This window comes from Nipponia nippon, unplaced genomic scaffold (genome assembly GCF_047370975.1).
Source record: "Nipponia nippon isolate SJK-2023a ecotype South Korea unplaced genomic scaffold, ASM4737097v1 scaffold_3, whole genome shotgun sequence".
NCBI lineage: Eukaryota > Metazoa > Chordata > Aves > Pelecaniformes > Threskiornithidae > Nipponia > Nipponia nippon.
Genome location: NW_028262347.1, coordinates 75,098,044 through 75,119,628, shown reverse-complemented (window position 1 = coordinate 75,119,628; position 21,585 = coordinate 75,098,044). Strand labels below are relative to the sequence as shown.

The 21,585-nt window shown below is 43.3% G+C and overlaps 1 protein-coding gene and 1 long non-coding RNA gene across 2 annotated transcripts; one reads left to right on the top strand and one right to left on the bottom strand.

The window, feature by feature from the left end:
• Nucleotides 1-940: 940 nt before the first annotated feature.
• LDHB (lactate dehydrogenase B) lies at nucleotides 941-12,132 on the bottom strand. The gene is made up of 8 exons (XM_087766535.1): nucleotides 11,975-12,132; nucleotides 10,952-11,083; nucleotides 7,490-7,607; nucleotides 6,793-6,966; nucleotides 4,471-4,644; nucleotides 3,074-3,191; nucleotides 2,062-2,185; nucleotides 941-1,292 (listed from the first exon to the last, which is right to left on the bottom strand). Exons 2-8 carry the CDS (start codon nucleotides 11,075-11,077, stop codon nucleotides 1,125-1,127), a joined length of 1,002 nt encoding a protein of 333 aa, XP_087622661.1. The 5' UTR covers nucleotides 11,078-11,083; nucleotides 11,975-12,132; the 3' UTR covers nucleotides 941-1,124.
• LOC148054704 (uncharacterized) lies at nucleotides 11,383-19,965 on the top strand. The gene is made up of 3 exons (XR_015706595.1): nucleotides 11,383-11,506; nucleotides 15,981-16,176; nucleotides 18,460-19,965. It is a non-coding gene; the product is annotated as an uncharacterized LOC148054704 (long non-coding RNA).
• The last annotated feature ends 1,620 nt before the right edge of the window (nucleotides 19,966-21,585 follow it).

Genomic DNA, 21,585 nt, shown 5'->3' with positions numbered 1-21,585 from the left:
TTGCAGTATACTAGGACTTGCATGATCTTTTATTTTAAAAGGAGCTACAAAAATTAAACTACTTGTTTGTAAAAGTGTTTTAGTCCACTACTCAGATCATTTTAAGGGAGCTAGAAAAGGCCCCTAAATTGCTCCAACTTAGTCTCAGATCATCTGTTATGAAACAAGACCTACAAGCCCCTGAGTTATGATACAAGATAAATGGATTTGATACTGTCTGTCCCCTGGACATTTAGGTTGAGCAGTTCTAGGCATGCCAAGCAAGTACTGACTATTTTATGGTTAGTTCTACTCTGTAGTTGGAAGTGATCAAGAAATAAAACTTCAGGATTTTTTAAAAAAAAATCTGTTCTCCCCCCAAGTATATAAGCACTTGTGAAACAATCATGCTGAAATTTAGAGATTAAGCACCCAATGTGACTTGTTCTATGAGCAAGATCACCACGGGACTCCAGTCTTTAAAAAAATTGGTAATCAAATAGAAGAGAATCTTGTTTGTTCTAAACATTGTGAAAACTAGACACCAGTAACAGGCAAAGAATTGAATCCAGAAGAGAGAAGGATCTACAGGACCCTTTTTCTAGGCCAGTGGCACAGAGAAACTCAATGTTCACACATTTTTGGCAGGTGGTTCAGAGGCAAATCCCCATTTCATTTCCTCTACCCATCAGTAAAAAATAGGAAGTACTGGATCAGAAATTAGTCTGGGAACGAACTACACTTAGTCAGCATCTGGACTGATACTAAATCATACAAAAGAGACTCCCAGTAAGGTTGTATTAGTGAAATCCCACCACAGGTGACTACTACATTGTTTCTAACATTTTGAAAGGACATGTGTGTCTACACTTCCATGTAGTCTGTGGCAAACATTAAAGGAGAATGCCAGAGTAGCTAGATAATTTAAATACTGAAAATAAATCACTAGGACAACAAAACATGCCTGAAAGTTGCTTTATTTGTTCATAAGGTCTGTGCGTTACAGCAAGCATCAGTTTAGCTACTGTGAACAAAGCTCAGTCTGGAAGAGCATTAAATGTTAACCATAGAGATATATAGTGAGTAGAGCCCACATTTGCACACAACATGCTGTTTTTCTATTGCTGAAATCTAACATTCATGAGTTACAGATCTTTGAGATCTTTCTGGATGCTCCACAGTGTATCTGCGCTCTTCTTCAGCTGAGCCACCTCATCATCCTTCAGTTTTTGGTTGATGACACTTGTCAATCCAGAGGCACTTAGGACAGCAGGAAGGCTCAAGAAGACATCATTCTCAATGCCATACATGCCCTGCCACAGACGAAAGAGATCACTCAGACATGAGCCCATCACCCCACATCTGCATTGTTTATATAGCAGGAAGCCTTTGAGAGCAGAGCTTAAGGCTTTATTTTGAAGCCTGAGAAAATTCAATTTTCAGTCACAATGTATTTGAGGAAAATAAAGTGCAGAGCTGTTTTAGACCAAGTGACTAGCAATACTGAGATGGCCGATTTCAGAAACCCCACCTCCAAAACCCTTGCTTATTTATATATATAGCAAGTAGCTGTCAAAATTCAAAGACACATGATTAGGGCAGGCTTTTTTTCCCATCCATAGAGGGAGCAGTAAGTTCAGCCTGGTCAGAGTCCTTGCTGCACTAGAAGTTATACAGCTGGTGCAGACTAGATGCAGCCAGTTACACCAGCTATAAAAGGACACAGTTCTCTTCCCCAGTACCTTTGCTAGGCAGCAGTTCATAAAATCACAGCTAAGCCTCCATAAAGTTTCATTTTTGCACTGAAACTTCCTTTTAATGAATCTGCATGCCACACATGGCAAACTTTACACAAGGGTACTACAACATTGGGTAGTGTACAGAGAATTTAGTTTCAGCTCCCTACTTGTGAGAAGGGTAGGCTAAGAGGTTAAACTAGAAAAAAACTGCAACAGTAAGCTCCCATTTTAAATTCAAATTAGTATTCTACAAAAGCTTCCTTTGTTCAGCACCTTGCTAATTGAGACTATTTAGTTTTTCCATAACAAAACTAACTAGAGCATCCAATTAGCCACGACTTACCTTTACCAGTGTTGAGACTGAATGAACCCGGCACAAGTTCTTCAGCATGGTCTCACAGAGGTCAGCAACACTAAGGCCAATGGCCCAGTTTGTGTATCCCTTAAGTCTGATTACCTCATAGGCACTAAGGAAATATTGAAATACAGTTGCATTAAGATGTCTTCAAGACACTGTCTGAATGCTAAGTCTTAAGATGAATGAATGTTTCCCGTTTAAAAAAATCTGAAACTCTTGTGACACATCGATATTTTAATTCCAAAACTTAGAAAGTGTTACATGTTTCAGCATTAGAGAATAAAGTCTATGTTATCCCATATGTATAATAAAGAAGCCCTATTGTTCTCACAGGATTAGCCGAAAAGAAAAATAGCTTCCATCTATAAACAGTTCTTAGTCTTAAGTAGAAAAACAGACACCTACAACTGCACAAGTTCTCTATCCAAGTCAGTGGCACAATCATTCTGAGTGCATTTGTAATAGGTAAACATTTAGAGTCAAAGCCATGCACTACCTACACACATCCTCATTTTTTTAACCAACATCTGCATACACTTTACACCAGTATAGTCCTTATTTCACAAGTGAGACAAGTGATTTAGCAACATGCATAGTTACCTCTAGACAGATTTCCCTAAATCAATGAACAAAAATCTTCCCCCAAATCAACTCCAACGCTCTGCCCACAGAAACACACTATCTTTTCCTAGTCTTGTGCCCTTTAAACAAAGTTAACCATTTAAGAAGCTACTTGAGAGAAAACAAGTGCACACAACTCTCAGTGCTGTAGTACTAAAGTGAGTATGTTATGCAATAGCTTGTCTTGCTGCAGGATAATAAAGCTTACCAACTGAAATCCTGCATTTAAACCAGTAGTTCCACTTACTTGTGCAACCCTCTAACTAAAAGGGCATGAAAGCTGCAGCAGAATGGAGAGGCAGTGACAAGGAGGCAGTGTGCAGACTAGCTATTTTCAGCATCACATATATCCACCTTATTCCTCACATCACTGTACCTTTCAATCACTTGCTTGTGGAGATCCTTCCAGTTCTCGCCATCTTTGTCAGTTCCCATAGCAGGATTCAGCTCCTGGAGAGAAACGCCTGCCACATTAACTCCGCTCCAAACAGCCACTGTAACAGAGAGAACGCATAAGTTTCAATAGCATTTAGCAACTCCCCCTCCAGTTTTCCTAAGATAACTGGAAACAAAGAACCACAATGTTTGAGGCAGATTTTAAGTTTGCATTTAACTACAGTTAATACTGAGAACTCTGGGGGTCAAATATAAGACTATTTTAGTACTGACACTTTAACAAGTAAATCACAACACACGAACAACAGAGCTTTCAGTCCTTGAAAGGTGTAGACAGCTACTTTTGAAGTCAGAAACCTCAAATTCTAGCAAAAAGGCACATCTTAACTGTTCAGCCTTTTAAAACTAATTTTACACAAAAATTGCAGCAGGCATGTATTTGCTGTCCCACTAACCAGCGTTAGCCTTCAAGAATTCTACTCTTATTTCCCTGAATAACAGGGTAGCAATATGCAAACTTAGAATATCAAGAGAGGAATTGGCACATATCCCTTCATATTGGAAGCTTACAGGCAGATTCATTCTCTGTTCCTGTGAAGTAACGAGGAAATTTCGGTTACTCCAAAGCAAAAGCAGCTGTAACACTGAAGCAAAATGAGCTGTGTATGCTCAGCCAAGCTCTGCTGTCATTACAGCATAGGGCTGGCTTCAGTAAATACTGTTGATCAGACACTGTACTTCAATCAGGTACAATAGGACATTGAAGAGGTGGCTCCTTTAGAAACACACAGCACTAAACTATAAAGCAGTACCAAGCTACACAGATGTTCTGCTGCATCATTTCAGATTTGAAATACATGAACTTAATTAAGACAAATAAGCTTCCTTGATTTCACATGGTTTTAAAACCATCTTCTCTTTTAAATAGCATGGAGAAAAGTCACAAAATAAGGTAAGGGATAATTTTGTTAGCCTGAATCTCAATTGCTAGCTTTTTCTACTACTTGCAACAAGCTCTGCCATTGACCTAACAAGAGCTAACGGTGCTTTCAGAGAACCACGCTACAGACTATGTTATGATACTCCAAAAACTGAAGATAAACAGAAGTAGTAAGCTGTAGCCTTTAGGACATAACTTTAGCTAACAAAACTGGCCTTTTCAGTTCAGGGTTTAATCATACAGCCACAATCACTTTTTAATAAAAGCATAGCTAGATTTCCTGGACTTGTGTCAACTCTAATCTTCATAAAATACAGCCAAGCGCTAGTTACTTGAGCTTAGCCACATCTGTTCTTTCAGAGTTTTGTAACACCCCTTAGGCCTCAACCTTCAACACTGTACTGCTTTTCCCCAGGGAGGTCAGAACTGCTCCTTACCACTGGAATCACCATGTTCTCCCAAGATCCAGCCATGGCAGCTGGTTGGGTGGATACCAAGTCTCTCAGCCATCAGATAGCGAAATCTAGCTGTGTCTAGATTGCAGCCACTTCCAATCACACGGTGTTTTGGCAGGCCGCTCAGCTTCCATGTGACATAGGTCAATATATCCACTGAAAAGAAGAACATGCACAGTAAGTGAAACCATTCACATACACCAAGAGGAACGCTCCAGCAATTATTTTGCTGTAGGCAATCAGGAGGACTCAAAACACAGTTGGGCTCACTGGTCACAGTATCTTAGGTCTGACTATTTGGGGTCTCACTCCTTGAAATTTAGGACCCATCTAGCTACTGTTCAAAAAACTGAGGAAGGTCTCTGGAGATTAGTATCCTACCAGCTGAAGTTGGTAGCGCTTTGTCACAGCTAAACCCCTAGAGTATCCAGAATTGGGACTGAACTCTTCATACGTATAGCTAAAACATTCAAGCAGTTCCCCCAAGTAATGTTACCTTCTACTTCATCACAGTAAGAGGTAAAGCAATTGAAGATGAAACATGTTTGAGACTTACATACTCTGTTTCTAGTTGGTAACTACTTCAGGTTCATTTTTAAACAGATTTGTGCGTTAAGCAGTTTCTGCACTATTACCTCTGCAGCATGGAAAGCCAGATGAGCTCTATGCTTTGGCTGCACGTGGCTCTAAAAACCACAGTTTTAGAAAAAAACAAAAAAGTTTGGGCAGAGAGAGAAAAACTCTAATCCAAGAGAACAATAAGCAGGCTGCAATAATTATTTATGGCTCCAAAACTCTCAAAAGCCAGCCAGTTCTCAGGAGGGAATATATTTGTGTCTATAGATCTGAAATAGATCATTTGCTCTGCTCAGGCACCAAAAGCATGTCATCTAAGTACAGTTCACACCTTGCTGTTACAAGCAGCATGCTGGTCAGGCATAGTTTCTCTACAGCTTCAACCGAGGCAGTTTCTGCCAGGATCACAGTAATCTGTACAGACTACAGAGCACCTCCTTATCAAACAGCTACATTTGCTCTGGACAGTCTGGCTTTTGAGTCAGGTGCCGAGACACACACCCAGACTTTGAGCACTGCTTTGTAATCTCATCGTTTGCCTACAGTAGGGCTTTCCACAGGCTGCAGCAGTGCTATCTGAGCTAGAACCCAGACAGATTGGGGAAGTTAAACAGGGAAAGACATGAAGGTCACACACCAACACACATGCAGCAGACACCCCTGATGCTCCAGCACCCTTGAAGTCCCTTCTAATGGGCTCACAATAACTTCCACTATATAAGACTAGTGGACAAAATTCCACCCATTGAAAAAACAAAGCATTATAAAAATAATTCTGAAAAAGCAACATGTCATTCTCCTCCTGTAGCTGCTCTACTGGAGAAGTCTATAGTTCGAATTCCGCCTTGCTAGAACAAGAGCAATCTGATCTTTGACTCAGATAAGTGTTTAAAATTGCTGTAAGTTATTGTACTTGCATAGTAGCCACTTGCTCAGTACCCTAGTATTCAGTAGTACTAATTGTACACCAGCTAATTACCCAACCACCGGCTGAGTTGCTAGCTTTACATGGACTGTTTTGACTCTGCCAAGTTATCTTTAAAAGCAGCACCACTTCATTGCCAGGGCTCTGTAGTAACAGCTTCACTCAGATGTTGAATCAAGCAAAGACAGCTCTACATAGACACCCTACAAAGCATATCAGAACATTTACAGTCAGCTTTAGACATCCAACTATCCAAGCTGTCCTAGTGCAATGAGATGCTTGCAAGTAAGCACACAAGTTTATATATAATCAGTTTAACTCTTTTCTAATCTAACTGAACTATGTAATACACTTAACCTTTCCCCCACCATAGACTTCAGCATGCAAATTCTTTCCCCTGAAAATATAGCCAAGACTATAGGGAAAGTTCTTCATCCTAAAAATGTCCATATCATACCCAGACAAAAAAGTTATCATTTACAAGCAATTTAAAAGCAAAATAGCATCTCCTTTAGAGATAAAAATTTTAAACTACCTACTGCTTAAGCCAAAGTATGTAAAAAATTGAAGTATTTACTATGAGGCATGCTTTTTACAATATGGACACCATGAGAAGTTCTGAATAAAGAGCATCAGAAAGTACAGAATATTTGTTTGTATTCTGCTGTCAGTAACTACATGGCAGATGTCCACACAAAGCTATTAATTTTCAACATTCAGTTTGTAGTTGAGAAGATTGACAAAATAAAACATTACTTCTGACAAATAGTATTTGTAAGTATTCTAGGAAAAGATTGCCTTACCTGGGTTGGAAACCACCAGGATGGTGCAGTTGGGGCTGTACTTGATGATCTGAGGAATGATGGCTTTGAAGACATTCACATTCCTCTGAACCAGGTTGAGACGACTCTCCCCCTCTTGCTGACGAACTCCTGCAGTTACTACTACAATCTTGGAGTTGGCTGTGACAGCATAGTCTACAACAGAGCATGGGGGAGAAGATATAGGACACGTTAAAGAGGCTTATCACTAATTTCAATAGCATTGTGTTCACACAGGTATTACAGGTAGCTTCTTTGCTGTGCATACATTCAAACCCAAAAAACATGAGACATTAATATTAAAGCCAGCACCGTGTCTTACATTGTCCTGAAACATCAATACGTGGGTCTTAGAGTACATTAAACCCCTCTGAATCTCACTTCCACTATCCAAATAACATTACTATTTCTTCTACATCAGAGAGATACTAGAGTTTCATTAAAATCAATTTTACGCAACAAGCCCAAAACTGTAGAGTGGCCATCAGACATGAAAGAGAAAGCCCAGATTAAGAGCCACTCCTATTGTTATGGTATTCATCTCAACTCTCACCCCAGTTCACATACTGTAACTTTTCAATGCCAAATCCTTAGAGTTCTTTAGGATTACACAGCTCATGTTCTGCTATTAAGCAAATTCACAGAATATCAGTATTAAGTGAAAGAAATTGAGGTTCACCTTTGTCTGCCACAATCTTGTGAGTGTGAAGGAACAAGCTCCCATGCTGTAGATCCATCATTTCTCCTTTTAGTTTGTCTTCCAAAACGTCAACCAGAGCAAGTTCATCACAAAGACCCTGAAAACAACAAAATTTGAAGGAGTCAATGAAGGAGTTAACTTGCATTTTGAAGTTACCCCTGAGTTGAGTTATATTACATTTTAAAGTAACATGTTAGACATCTGAAAGCATCTCTTCTCCAAAGGTAAACCAGTAGGACAGCACTATCTTGGTGTTCTGATGTATCTCACAGTAACAAAGTCAGAGGCTACTATAGCACAGGCTCATAAACTTGTTCAGACTTTCCAAAAAAGGTATTCTTTGGGGGGGAGTTCGAGTGCACAGGTAACCCTTTGTACTAAGGCACTTCATGATTTAGTTATTATCTTGGGAAAAAGCTACATCTTCCAGAGTCATAACAAATCCTCTAAGTCTATCCAGCAAATAGGCCTATTAAATATTTAAATACCCAATACAACACACCACATAATTATCAAATAAATAATATCTTTAACATTCCTTCAACCAATTCATTTTACAAAAAATAGAATGGGAACAGACTTATTTTCCTCAATACTACAAACAGTATCAAGAGGAAACAGATTCTTTACCTAATTTTTCTCTACTAGAGCTACTACATTATATTTACTTTGCAGAACAGATTTAGCCACATATGCTTGTTGTCCAAACAGATTAAGTTCGGAGATAACACCTCCAACTAGCCTCAGAACAGGAAAACAGCAAAATAAGGGGGTGGAGAAAAAAAAGCATTCTGCTATAATGCAAAGTTTTACTGCCTTTTGACAGAAGCGTTTACTACCCTTGTAAGTTCTACTACACTTAAAGACTTATCATTCAGTAAATTATACTGAGATTCAAATTACTATACTCCTAGGTATCTACATCCCATTTGAAAGCAGGTAAGCCATTTTTATGCTATTGAAAATATTACTGCAAGAAAACTTCTTTGCTTACTTTTATATAAAAAGGTAACTCATTACTTCACATGGAAATATTATTAGCATCAACTAAACTACTTTAAACATACAGCAACACTATGCATTATTTTTCCTGTGGAAAAATATACTTAACAGCAGGCATATTAAAGTTTTTCATGTCATATTTTAAAAATCATTTTAGGGTTTATTGCTTTTCTGCATTGTTTCCTTTCACAACTGATTTGATCTGCTGAAAGAAAACCATAAGAATCTACATCTGCACTTGCTCTGTCCTCAAAATAGTCTGCCGGGTAAAATTAAAGACTCAGTTACTTAAACATTATGAAAAAGTATCCTTAACTGAAGTCACTGCTGTTAAGCTAAGAAGTTAGTGTAATCAGAATTTGAAAAAAGAATGTGTGCACATATGTGATTACAGATAGATTTATACACACAGTCTAACAATATGGGACTTTCAGTCTAGACCCTGCAACCAATATTCATCAGACCCAGCAGGTTCAAGGAGCCAGTTCTCACTGAAACAGAAGAGCACCTGGAATAACTCCAATGACTAATTTCATGAATTTGCATCAGTGTTGCCTAGAGAACAATTCATCTCCTTATTAGCACACACAGGAATGAAGTCTACATAATCACCAAATGCAGCTTAAAATATTCTCATTGAAAACAGCTGACTTGTGACTGTGGAGATGTTCCCATTTCTAAAATGGTATGGCAACATCAGTGACTTGTTTCTAACTGAGAGGGAGCTAAAAATAACCAACATGGAAGTTCTGGTGTCATCCAAATTTATGTTAAATACAACAGCAGTAAACTGAAATTAGTATTATCACATTATTTAATTTTATAAAATTCAAAACCATCTAAAACTCAACTGCATCTACATATTAAAGTATAAAGAAATTAAGTACAAAATTTTATGCCATGGTTTAACAAAAAGATGTCTTGGGGAGCCAACCATCTTGTACAAGTCAAAGCCACATCTAATTCAGTGACAAGAATCTGATGGCTTTGTTACAAAGGTGTTCTATGCTGCAGCTTATCCTTGTGAGAGAATAAGAGAGCACAGAAGCCTGATTGAAATAAACTTCATGCCATAATCCAAGCTTGAAAAATTTAAAACCAGTTTTTACTCTGGGTTTGGTGCATACAACTCATTAATAGTAAAAGCTTTGTGCCTAGATTTCTCAAAGCACAATTTGATCCTGCTTCAAGCAGTGTATTAAATATAGATGAATGCTGGACTGTAGTGAAGTTCACAGCAACTTCACCGGCCTCCCTCACTGCCAGCCTTACAGGTTACAGTACTCCTTCAGAAACAAATGAGTACAGACCACAGGAGTTTTAAAAACTATTTGTTACTTTCACATCAGTACTTAAGTTTCACTGTGGCCTTTTCTCACTGTCAGTTTTTCTTGCTCACAAGGCCAATGAATATCAACAAGTGAAAACCCTTAAAAATTTTTGTAATGATTAAAAACCCAGTACTTTAAAACATGAATCCTCAAGGTAACAGGTAGAAGAAGGACCATCTCCAAATAAAATACAGCTAGTTTAGTAGTACATGCAAGATTTTTGATCTCACTGTGAGCTACTCGATTTAAGATCTGCCCCTGCAAGTGGGTAGGGCATATCTGCTTATGCCTTCTTTAAAAAAACAGCTCCCATTTGTCTTTTGATTCCTCTCATGCTGTTTTTTTTGAAATTTAACTCATTCACAATATTCTCTAAAAACAAAGGGCAAAGTACAAGAGATCCTTATTGCATAATAAGCCTTTGCTTTGCTCAAAGACAGCAACATGAGATTTGCCTAAAATAAGCCCAGAAACCAGTAACAAGAAAAGTCAGAATAACCTCTAAGCCTAGCATTCTACGTTTAGTTTTTAGAAAACTGGCTAAAACCTCTCAGGAAACAATGAAGTCACATAACCAAGCAATAAGGGCTTAAGAGAAATAAAGAAGCTTACTGAAGGGGATAGCAGTATTTTCAGTTATTGTAGCACATATGCGTTAAAAGAATAAAAAGCAAACATGCATAGCTCTGATTCCTATCCCCTATTTCACATGGATTTCTGCTCCATCTGCATTCTTTACCCAGCGCAGCTCTGCCACCAAGCAAACTCCAGCTTTGTTGTGGAAGAATAAGAAAATTAAAAAGAGAAAGAAAAGCTTGGCAGGGGCTTCAGAGACATTGCTCACTACATTTTCCCAGCAGCCTGCAAAATAACTCTGCCAAATGAGACATTTATTAACAAGCACAGATAAAAAGGTGAGAGAACAAGGAGAAACTGAATGGGGAGGTCAGCCTTGCATGAACAGCGTAGGTCACCGCTTGCTTACACGAACTGCAAATGATTCGTTCCTGTACTAACCTACCAAATTTTCCACCATTTGCTAAGACAAACAGGCGGTGCAGAACATTACAGCAGTGGGAACTTGAAACACCGTGTCCTTGAGCCGTACCTTTCCAAGGATGCTGATAGCACAGGCCATCCCAACCTGTCCGACCCCCACAACAGTTATCTTGTTGTTCGGGATTGTGATTCCCGCAGCAACGGGGGTCATCAGCTTCTCCTTGAGAGTAGCCATGGTGTTCTGCAAGGAAAGACAGAGAGATTTGGCTCAAAGCAAGGCAAAACCCAGGCCCTGGACTGAAGAGGTCATCTGCCACAGCCGGAAACTTGCGGATGGAAGTGCTGCGAGTTGCTGCTGATGGCGCTTTACGTAAGGCAGCGCAGGGGCACGCTGCCCTTGGCCACCGGGCTCCCTCCACCAGCCCGCCCGCCCACCCCTCCTTGGCCTCAGGCTCCCATCCCCTCCCAGCGAGGGGCTGAAGGGGGGCCGAGGTTATTTTGGCAGCACGGAACAGAACACCCTTCTGTTCGCAGAGTTCCCAGAGCCTCCCGGCAGAAGGCAGAAATACCTCCTGCGGTACCGGCCCTCCGGCATCCACCCCCCTTCACAGCGCCCACCAGGGCTCCGGGACTGCTACTAAAACCGCGAACCCGCCTGGGAGCGGTAAGCCTGCTGCGATTTCCCCAGCTCGCTTCCCGAGGCTCCCTTCGGAGCCCTGCGCCGTGCCTCCGACCTTCCCCTTCCCGCACACCCCTCCCTCGCCCAGCCGAGGGTACCGCCCGCACCCCGGCGGCCGCAGAGCGGCGAGGGGCCGGTACTCGGGCCACCACGCGGACCACCAGGCCGCCCAGCGGGGCCGAGCCAGCAGCCGCCATCCCACCCAAACCCTCAGGAGCCGCAGCTCGGCTCCGGCCGCCGGCCCGCGCACCCCACCGCTGCCGGCACCAACCGCCAACGCCCCCCGCCCCAGACACCACCCGGCCGCCACGCAGGGATGCTCGGCCCCGGGGGAAGCCGCCCGGCCCCGGCGGGACCGAGCCGCCCGGGGGAGGGAAGGAAGGGCCGGGCGACCCTCCAGCACCCCCCAACCCGGGGAGAGGCCCCCGCCAGCTCCGCTCTCCCCGTACCCACCAGCAAGGCTCAGAGCGGGGAGAGGAGGCGAGAGGCGCACTACCGCTGCCGTCCGCGGCCCGGGCAATGAGGGCTCCGCAGCGGAAGGGGCGGGCCCCGCGGGCCGGGCCGGGCCGCCCCCCGCCGCGCCCTCCGGGGCGTTCCCCGGCGCCACAGGGGAGGCGGCGGCCGCCGCGCTCAATCCCCGCCGAGGACGGAGGCCCAGGGGTGCCGCCGCCCCGCCCTCGGCTCCCCCCCGTTCCCCTCTTCGCCGCCCCCGGCCCCCCGCGGCAGGGCGGGGCGGCTGCTCCCGCCGTCGGGCCGGGGCGGGGCGGGGCGGGGCGGGGCGGCATCGCCCCCCCTCAGCATCGCCGCCCCTCAGCATCGCCGCGCTGCGGCGGCGCGGCCGCCTGGCGGGGGGCGGGAGGCGCTGGCTCGTCCCTTTTTTTGTGCTGACGGCGGGAGGGCGCGCAGCCGGGTGAAGCCGCGCAGCCGGGTGAAGCCGCGCAGCCGGGTGAAGCCGCGCAGCCGGGTGAAGCCGCGCAGCCGGGTGAAGCCGCGCAGCCGGGTGAAGCCGCGCAGCCGGGTGAAGCCGCGCAGCCGGGTGAAGCCGCGCAGCCGGGAGCCGGGCCGGGGTCGGGCGGCGAGGCCGGCAGCGGCCCTGCAGCCCGGAGCGGGGGCCGGCGCAGCGGTCGCTGCTGCGGGCGTCCGCGCTGCGAGGCGGGCGCTGCTCCTCTGGTGACCGCCACGGAGGCTGGGGGTCCCACGGGCGCCCCCGAGTTACCTTCACCGTTAGCTAACGGGGTGGGGAAGCGTTGTCTCCGCAGGGCCGTGGGCTTGGCCAGAAGAGACGTGCAGAGAAATTGCTGCAAGCACGAAGTGGTGCAGAAATAAAGCATTTTACGTGATCTAATTCCGGGGCAAAGCTGCTCAAGTTGGCGACACGTGAGTGCAAGGCCATGTTCTTGCTGAAGAGTTTTTTACGCTAGCGGAATCACCCCCTGTAATAACATTGCAGCATTTCTGCCTGAAGAGTGACATGTGCTGCTGCAATTTATCTTGGTACAAAGATTTTTGCCCTGCAGCTGACTTAGGTCGAATTTTTTGTGGTTGACCAAATCCTGATGGGACAATGGCACGTCTGGAGTCGCACACAAATGCTTTGGCAGGAGCAAGGAATGTAACCTGACACGGTCCCACAACCGCTCCTTCTCCCCCTCCGTCTGCTTCGGCCCTATCCCGATCACACTCCCTCTGACTATTTCACCATATCCCAGGAGAGTATCACTCTAAAACTTTAGTATGTAGGGCCTATGGAATGAGCCCCCGGAGCGTGAACGGAGTTTTGTGCCTTGTTAAAGTAAGAAGCACATCCATCACTGTAACAGTAAAAGTCAGATGATAGGACACACTTTTCCTCTGACCTATGGAACAGATCAACTGAAATTTTGGGCATACGATTTGGCACCGTTGCTGAACAGGGAGGAAGTGATTTGCTGGAATTCCTACAGGACAAACGCATGTGCAATAGGAAAGAATAGCAAAGAATATTTTCTCCTATTGCTGTAACATCACTTCTTTCTGGCTGTCAATGGAGAAAGTAGAGGCAAAACACTGAATTGTACACATTTCCAGTTTCACTGGGGGGGGACACGAGAGCTTTAGGTTCCTCGTCACACGTGATTAACTCTCTTTCACAAGATGGGAAACAGAACGGTAGACTCCAGAGTCCTCCCAAAGAAGTCACTGGGTTAAACGTGACTAGGCAGAGAGCCTAGCCCTTCCCATCTAAGACTATGGTTACCTTTTTTTCTGTTGTTGTGGCCAGTTTAAGGTTTTATTGATTTTTTTTGCCAGGTATTTTGCCAGGTTAGTAATAACTGGATTAATTCCCTCTGGCTCACCAAGCAGCCAAACAAACGCTGGTGCCAGCACGAGAGAGGTGGCGAGCACGAGTGGTGAGGAAAGGGTGAAACCTGCTTTTCTGGGCAGCAGTACAGATTCATACTGGCTTTAAATGACTGTCTAACCATGACCTACTCTGCTTCTTTATGGTGTTTGACATTGCAAAGGGTCCCCTGGAGGGAAAGGAATGATTTAAGCCATCCACATGGCACTTCAGGTAGCAACTTGCTATAAGCAAATAAATTCAAGACTTTGGTAACTACAGCTGAAATGGGAGCTGGAGGTAAATAATCACACAATGAAATGTAAGGGTAAGAAAGTCTATCCTGTGTAATCAAAACAGGAACATGCACAGCTGAACTTTAAGAAAATAAGAAGGAAGGGGGAAGAAAAGGTACAGGAGAGGTTAGGGAAGGATCAGAGCAAGGTGTGTTCACTCCTGAACCAGAACCAAGCGGCTGTGCTTGTCCCGCCAGTGCCTGTTGTGAGGGGCGTTCACCGCTGCATTAAGTCTTCTTTGGACAGGCTCCTTCTCTCTCCTTATGAGCATTCAACAATCAATTATCACAGTAGCATTTGTAATTAAATAGAGAGAAAAATGTTACTTTCCTATTTGCAAGATCTTAATCTTTTAAACGCAGACCAGACCATGTACCACATCTTTCAACAGCTCTCCTAGGCCCTCCTTTCAATCAGGCCTTGTTTTGCTCCCGGTGTTAAAAGCACAGGGTATTTAATCCCCTCCCTGAAGCCCTTGCGATCTAAATAGACAAGGCAGGTGCAGGACGGCAGAAGAAAGATTATTCCCTCTTCCTGCTCTTAGTTATTTACTTATTGTTCCAGATGACGGAGGACTGAGACACAGAGAGGTGAAAAGATCTGCCCACGGTCACAGGGGAAGTCTCTTTGTGACAGGTCATCGTTTCAAAGTTCAACTCTAGTTTGGCAACGTTGGCATTTTTGATGAAGCGCAGTTTTCCAGAAAAACAAACCTTAGTGTTAAGGGACACAGTCTAAATAAATTTGCCTGGTAACCTTCATACAATTACAACATTTTTTTTGTGTGTACATTTTAATCACATTTAACTTTTGGTTTGTATACAAAGTCTGTAATTAGATAAGTCTGAGATACTCCACTACTTGCATCTGTCCCATCATCTTCCCAAAACACGTGAAAGTAGATAGGATACCCCTGCTGTTTCTTTTTTTCAAAACTGCAATTAAACCTGATTAGAAACAGAGATCTCACTTGAAAAACTCTATTAATGGGACCCCTTCCCACAGCAAAATGTTGATGGTCTGATGGCCATGGCCTGATGATGGCCGTAGTCCTAAGCTAGTAAACATCATGAAGAATATAACCTAGGAAGGGAAGGAGCCCATTACACTGCAAGAACATGGGATATAGGCCTGGGGGCAGGAGAACATAAGGTAAAAGGTGATCTTGTGTCACTGTGTTAGACCTGGTAGATCAGGTCATCAGATTGCAGGATGGATATGCTCATTATTTCACATGGCTGTAATGGGGAAAAAAGAATTAGTTGTCCAGTTTTGCAAAGTACAGAGAGCTGAATTAATCTGCTGGAAATCACGAAGTGCTGATGCACACAGAGCGCTTGCAGATGCTGAGTTAAAATTCTGGTCCGTCTATTTTTTAATTCTGTGCTTATTCATCTGGAATTTGCATTCAAAGGGAAAATATATCACACAATAAAGAAAAATGATCTTGGAGTGGCAGTTCTGCAAGCTTCTTTTACCCCAGCTTCATCTGAAGGAATGATTCCTGGGCCTAGTTTCTGTTTAATTTTTGTTTAAAGATTATACAGTGTTATACAGATAACACATTTATTATAGCTAAGTGCTTTATAATGTAGATAATAAAAAAACCACCACAAATATACATCACATGTATGTGTGCACAAGTTTGCACAGTGATCACCCACAGCTGAAGTTCCTAGTGCTGGTGGAAAAGGTAATAGGATGGAAACCTCTTCCTCTTTAAATGAAACTTTCTTATTAACTCATCATAATAGCCTGCATTTTCAAAATAATCTTGATTTACCCTCTATTTTGGGGCCCTTGTTTGAGTAGGTACCCCCAATATCTCCAACTGCTTCCACAGGCATGCAGAAGCTGAGCAAGAAAGTGTATCTGGGAGCCATGGGGAGTGAACAAATGGGACTTCTTCCTGCGAACCTGCGTCATGGTGGAGCTGGGTCTGCGTTTCAGTGTTTGGCACCATAGTGAATGTGATGACCTCATTTGATGAATTTCTTTGATGTCAGAGGAAACAAATGGTTATAAAACTTTGCAATTAGGTAAGTAGTAGCACTCAATTTATAACAACTAAACTGCATTGATGGCTCTGGCTCATTAAAAAGTTCAGGAGAAACAACAGCTGCTAAATAAAGTGATAAGACAGAAATGGGGCAATATGGTACTTATATGACACGCACATCTGGCTCTGGCGAAGGACCTGGCTTGGGAAGGACCTTCCCTCCCTCCCGTGCCCTCTTCATGTCCTTGCGCTATGGTTCCCTCTTCTCCCCGCTGTGCCAGTGTAACTCTTGGGAAGGCCTCATAGGATCTCTGTCATCATCTTGGTGAAATGTAATCTTAAAGAAAAAGAAAAAAGGAAAGAACATCCTAAACCATTTTTGTTAAAGATCCTTTGTAATTTCATCTTTAAATTATCAAAGAAATATTTCGAAACATTTCCTACTGTGTTACAATCCAGTTTGTACACTGTCCATGGATAAATAGAAGTCTGTCTTCCACAAGGACCATTCAGCCAATACCTTCCAAATGCAAGCAAAAATATATAGAATTGAAAGTTTGTATGACATACGGACAGTGATTTTTATCAGTAGATGAATTTTCGTACAATAAGGACAATTTCTTTTCTCTAAACTGGTTAACTGTTCAGAAAATTTAGTAGTTCTGAGGTTTCTGTGTATGGATTTTGTTCATTTTATGTCTGAATAAGTGAATACAGCTTTGTCAACCTAACACCTCTCCAGACACATGAGTGCAAGGCCATGTTCATGCTGAAGAGTTTTTTACGTTAGTGGAATCACCCCCTGTAATGACATATTGTAGCATTTCTGCCTGAAGAGTGACATGTGCCACTGCAATTTATCTTGGTACAAAGATTTTTATAGTAGTGCTGTATAGTATAACGTATTCTATTACAGTAGGTTTTCCAGTAGTGCTTCATGTAGAAACACATATAATCTCTTTAATGACTTCTGAAGTAGTTCCACAATTGCAGGACGTATAACCTCTTCAGGAGTCAATTCCAGGTTTCCTTGTATGCATGTGGTACTTAGAGAAGGTACTATACTATTTGAATCCCCCACGTCTGCTTACACTGAATTTTGCTAAAGAACAGATTCACACTCCCTTCCACCTAGACATTCACTTACATGATCCCACAATTTACCTTGTTAAAAATTATCATAATTCTGAAGACGGACTGAATGCATTTTTGCCTGTTTTACAGAAACACACTTCTGCCCATACTCTCTAGCGCAGTCAAGGGCTTCCAGCCACTGCCTTTGAAGCAGATTGCTGATGTGAAGGGTCGAGGTTGATCGACTGCCCTCCTTTTTGGGAAGTGTCCACTGATATCTTAACTAACCTTTGCCATATTGCACTCTGGACCCTTACTGCTCTGCAGTTCACAGAGCAAGCTTTGTGGAAAATACTGTGAACACAACTGAGCTTCCAGTGAGCATTATTTAACATGTTTCCCAGTAGTGAGGAATGTTTGGCTCCATCGCTACAGCCAGGTCCCATGTGAAGGCTAGGAAGGACACACTGCGCTGAACCCACTGGGGACTCGTGGTGGTAGAGATTTGTTGATGGAAGTTGGCAGAAAGCAATCAATCAGGCGAAGTGGGGGAGCCCCCTACCCTTAATGGTGTTGGCTTCACAGGGAGGGGAAGGAGGATCGTGGGCAGATGCAATGAGTCAGTGTGCATCTGAATGCTGGGGAGACTCCTGGAGTCTTCTCAGTCACGGCTTATTTCACCTGACCAGTATATGTCCTGAGAGGTGGCAAGTGGCAGCAACGCAGGGTCTGCTCCTCGGAGAAGGCAGTCTCTGTCAGCTTGGGCGTACTTGGTCATGAAGGTATGCAAAGATCTATGCCAGGCTGATCTCATTGGAATATTTTCTCTGTTTCAAACTAAGGAGTTTTCAAAATCTGAAAATAAAACTCATTGCCTTTAAAATCACACACAGTGGCATGCTGAGAAGAAAGGCCATGCTGTGAGAGCGCCCCTTGACTCTGCTGATCTGTTCCTGTGGTTAGAGGGTTTTGCAGGGGAAAAATTCCTTGCTGAAAGTGAGGACAGATGCAAGTCCCACACTAAGCGAATGAGGTTACATTTTCCAGTAGTGGTCCTAGAGGGCAGTACGCAAAGATCAGGTAAGACATCCATGGACATATTTTGAATCTTCTCCTTCAAACTGTAAAACGTATCCCAGTTATACAACCAATCGAGCTTCCACTTTGTTTTGTAATGCTGTAGGCAAAGCAAAGTGAGCCATGAGCTTTAGAACGACTGTAACAAATATCTTTGGTTTGGATTTAACAGGTGCCCGCTTATAATTTCTATGATTCTTTTGAATTATTGTGAGGAACTGTTGTTTCCTTTAGCACACACCATTACGATATACTGAAAGAAGAGCCAGTGAAATGCTTCATGGCTGGAATTTGGTAATGTGACCTGGAGGATTTCAATGCAAGCTCATTGCTCCAAAGTTCGATCAAACCAGCAGAGATCAGAAGACATTGCTTTCTGACTGTCTGGCTCCATCTAAGTACCATTATTTTGGATATTGATACCCCTCTCTTCTAAGCAAAGAAACCAAGATGTAGAAACTGTTCCTCAGTTCTTCAGGTCAGCCCCAAAGCAAATTAAGATGTAGGAGGAAAAGCTCCTGTCCTCATTGCTCAGGCCACCTCCTCCAGGCACTCCTCACCACTGCTGTCTGCATGTAACGCAGACTCCCAGCTTTGACCTTCTGACTCGCACCTAAGCAAGATGCCTGCTGAACAGGGGACTCGAACCCCTCCTGTTATGGTGAATGAATAAATGAAGCCTTCTGGGGGGGTATTCCCAAATGCTCCTTCTTTCCTGGGAAGCTGTTTTCATCCCCCCACCACAGTCAGCAGAAACTCTCCTCCAGAAGCGATTTAAGACAGAGTAAGAGATGCTGGCTTCAGAAGCTAAGCCAGCTTCACATGTTTTTGCCCCATGTTGGCAGTTTCCAGTCCTGCATCGCTGTTTGCTGCCGTCTTATCTGAATTGCTGTGATTGCACTGGGGACCGGCTCAGGGATCTCAGGGAGATCATTTCTATCCGTTCGTTATCCAGCCCCACGGCAGTGACAGCAACATGAGAACGCGAGTGAGAAATTAGAGCGTGGGCGTAGGGACTCCTTTAAGCCACTTCCACTATTAAAGCTCTCCATTTACCGAGCAGCCAGGGTGAAGTTACCCAGCAGAGCTGAGTCAAAGGATCAGCTCAGCCTTGCGGGAACAGGCAAGTCTCAAAGCTCTGCCCTCTACCCCTGTTTATCCCTTGTACCCACAAGCTTTGATGCTTCTCTAATCTCTGCCTGAGCCAGTTCAGCTCATTAAATCATCTGAAGACTCTCAATCACTTTTCTTTCCTTGAAGTAGTTTTCTGTTCATTAGCCAGCTGACTGGGTTCAGTGAAGTGCCCAGCAAACACCAGAGACAACTCAAGAAGGGCCAGGATGACCAGGTGCAGGGAGAGTCCCTTCCCTTGGTTGTGGCTGAGAAACACTAAATCAGCTCTCTGCCTCTCCTGCAACTTCAGCCCGAATTAAGTTCGTGCTCTGAGCTGCCTTCTAGAGAAGCTTACGCTTCCCCAGACTACAGAAGGAGCTGGGGATGGGGATTAGCTTCACTCAGCTAAATTTAGTCTATGTGAATACCTCTTCCTGTACCCGGTGTTGTAATTCCAACACTTCTTAATAATAACTCATGTACATAAACTATCCTAAGTTGTCTTGAGTACCATAATCAGCCCCAGCAGTGATATCAGCTAACACCGGCTAGATAAGCGCGACATTTTTTTCCTTGGTATGTGCCAGAGATTTGCTGTGAGTATTTAGCTTGTACTCTCGAAATCTCCGTGTCGTTGTAAACTTACTAGCTAATGCTGAGCCATATGTGTGTGGACAGCAGGAGCTTTGATAGGTTCAGAAAGTCACAAGCTCCCTGTAATTTGTTGATTTGCTTTTTAGCACCCTAAGGAAAGTAGGTAGAAGTTTACCTTGCCTGGATTTTAGTTTTACTGATCAGGACTTGGAATAGTAATTAAAATGAATAGATTTTAAAGGGTGCCTGTTAGATGGCAGGGGCTTTTGGCTTATGAAGGTGCAACTAGAAGTGGTTTATTTTGAAAGTTTAAAAAAATAGGAAAGCATTTTGCATAAAAGCCATTCTGAAAGCAGGTAAAAACTGTATTTTGTGTGACGATGAATTGTCTTATCCTTTTATAACTTGACTGTGAGGGCTCTGCCTGCTTGGGCTGGTTCTGTGCCTGAAAGATGGAGGCCCTTACCCTAGCTATTTTGAAAAGTTCATAGAACTGAAGACAAAAAGTTAATGAACATTATCTGATAGGTATCAACGCCCCCATTTTTTCCAAATCATCCCTTTAGTTGCAGATTGGCACTCTACTCATTGCTGTCTTTAGTGGTTGTCATGTTTGTTTATTTCCACAGCAGTGAGTAGATTAAAAGCCCTTAAAACTATGTAATGCCCTAAACTTAGTGTTTACTTTTCCTCAGCACAGCTGATGCACCTTGTAGTCGCTCACTTTTGCAAACCTATTCGCGTTTGAAATTATTGAATATGTGATGCTGCTTAATGCATTTCAGATTGTATTGTATCCGCCTGTACTATTACACAAATTATGTTCAATATCATTGCAGCTGTTGTATCTACCTGGGGATGTGGTGCTTACCTTTCAGATCAAATACATACACAAAAGTTAGTACATTCCACTTTCTCTAATTGTTTCATCATTGTACAAAACATAATTAAATTGTCTTGCCATATGATAGGAAGTATATTATGAGGATATTTGCAGCCCCGCGTCCCTGGGTTCTGCTTTATGTAATAAAGGACTCGACATCTGTCCCTGTTTGTACAAGGTAATTGTTTGCTGTCATGAGTTCTAAATAGCAACCGAACGAGCTGTGTGAGCATGGATGATTATCTTCATCCATTGCTTTTTGCTGTTACTCTTTGCACTAACTCTTTTCTCCTAGTTCCGCCAATGCTAAGACTTCATCAGTGCTAGAAAGGATTTGGCAGTGCAGTTAGACTGTGGAAGTATGCCAGCCACTTCTCTTGGTGGAGGCTCATCTTGTGGAGCAAGGTCCTGTTCTCGGACAGTTTGTCACCTCCGCATGTAAAACAAGCTGTATCAACCAAAACACCTTTGATATCCAGTGTATGCGTGGGTATGTGTAGTTATACTATAGCATAATTAAATTATTCTGTATAGTAAGTTCTATGGGTACAGTGTAGTCCTCTGGCAAGCTTCAAATTGATGCTACTGTAGCAGCAACACTTCTAAGAATAGATCAGGGCTCTGCTTTATTTTTGGTATAGTAAGTGACAAAAAATACAGTTGTGACTTCTGGACAACTTCCCAGTTGTCTTTTAATGTATCATTTGT

Bases quoted from the DNA above. Each gene is read 5' to 3' on its own strand.
- LDHB (XM_087766535.1), bottom strand. From the start codon at position 11,077: ATGGCTACTCTCAAGGAGAAGCTGATGACCCCCGTTGCTGCGGGAATC. The intron at 6,967-7,489 runs GTGAACCTCAAT...GCTCTGTTGTAG, and splicing joins CAAGATTGTGGCAGACAAAG to ACTATGCTGTCACAGCCAAC. The intron at 2,186-3,073 runs GTACAGTGATGT...ATATTTCCTTAG, and splicing joins CACAAGCAAGTGATTGAAAG to TGCCTATGAGGTAATCAGAC.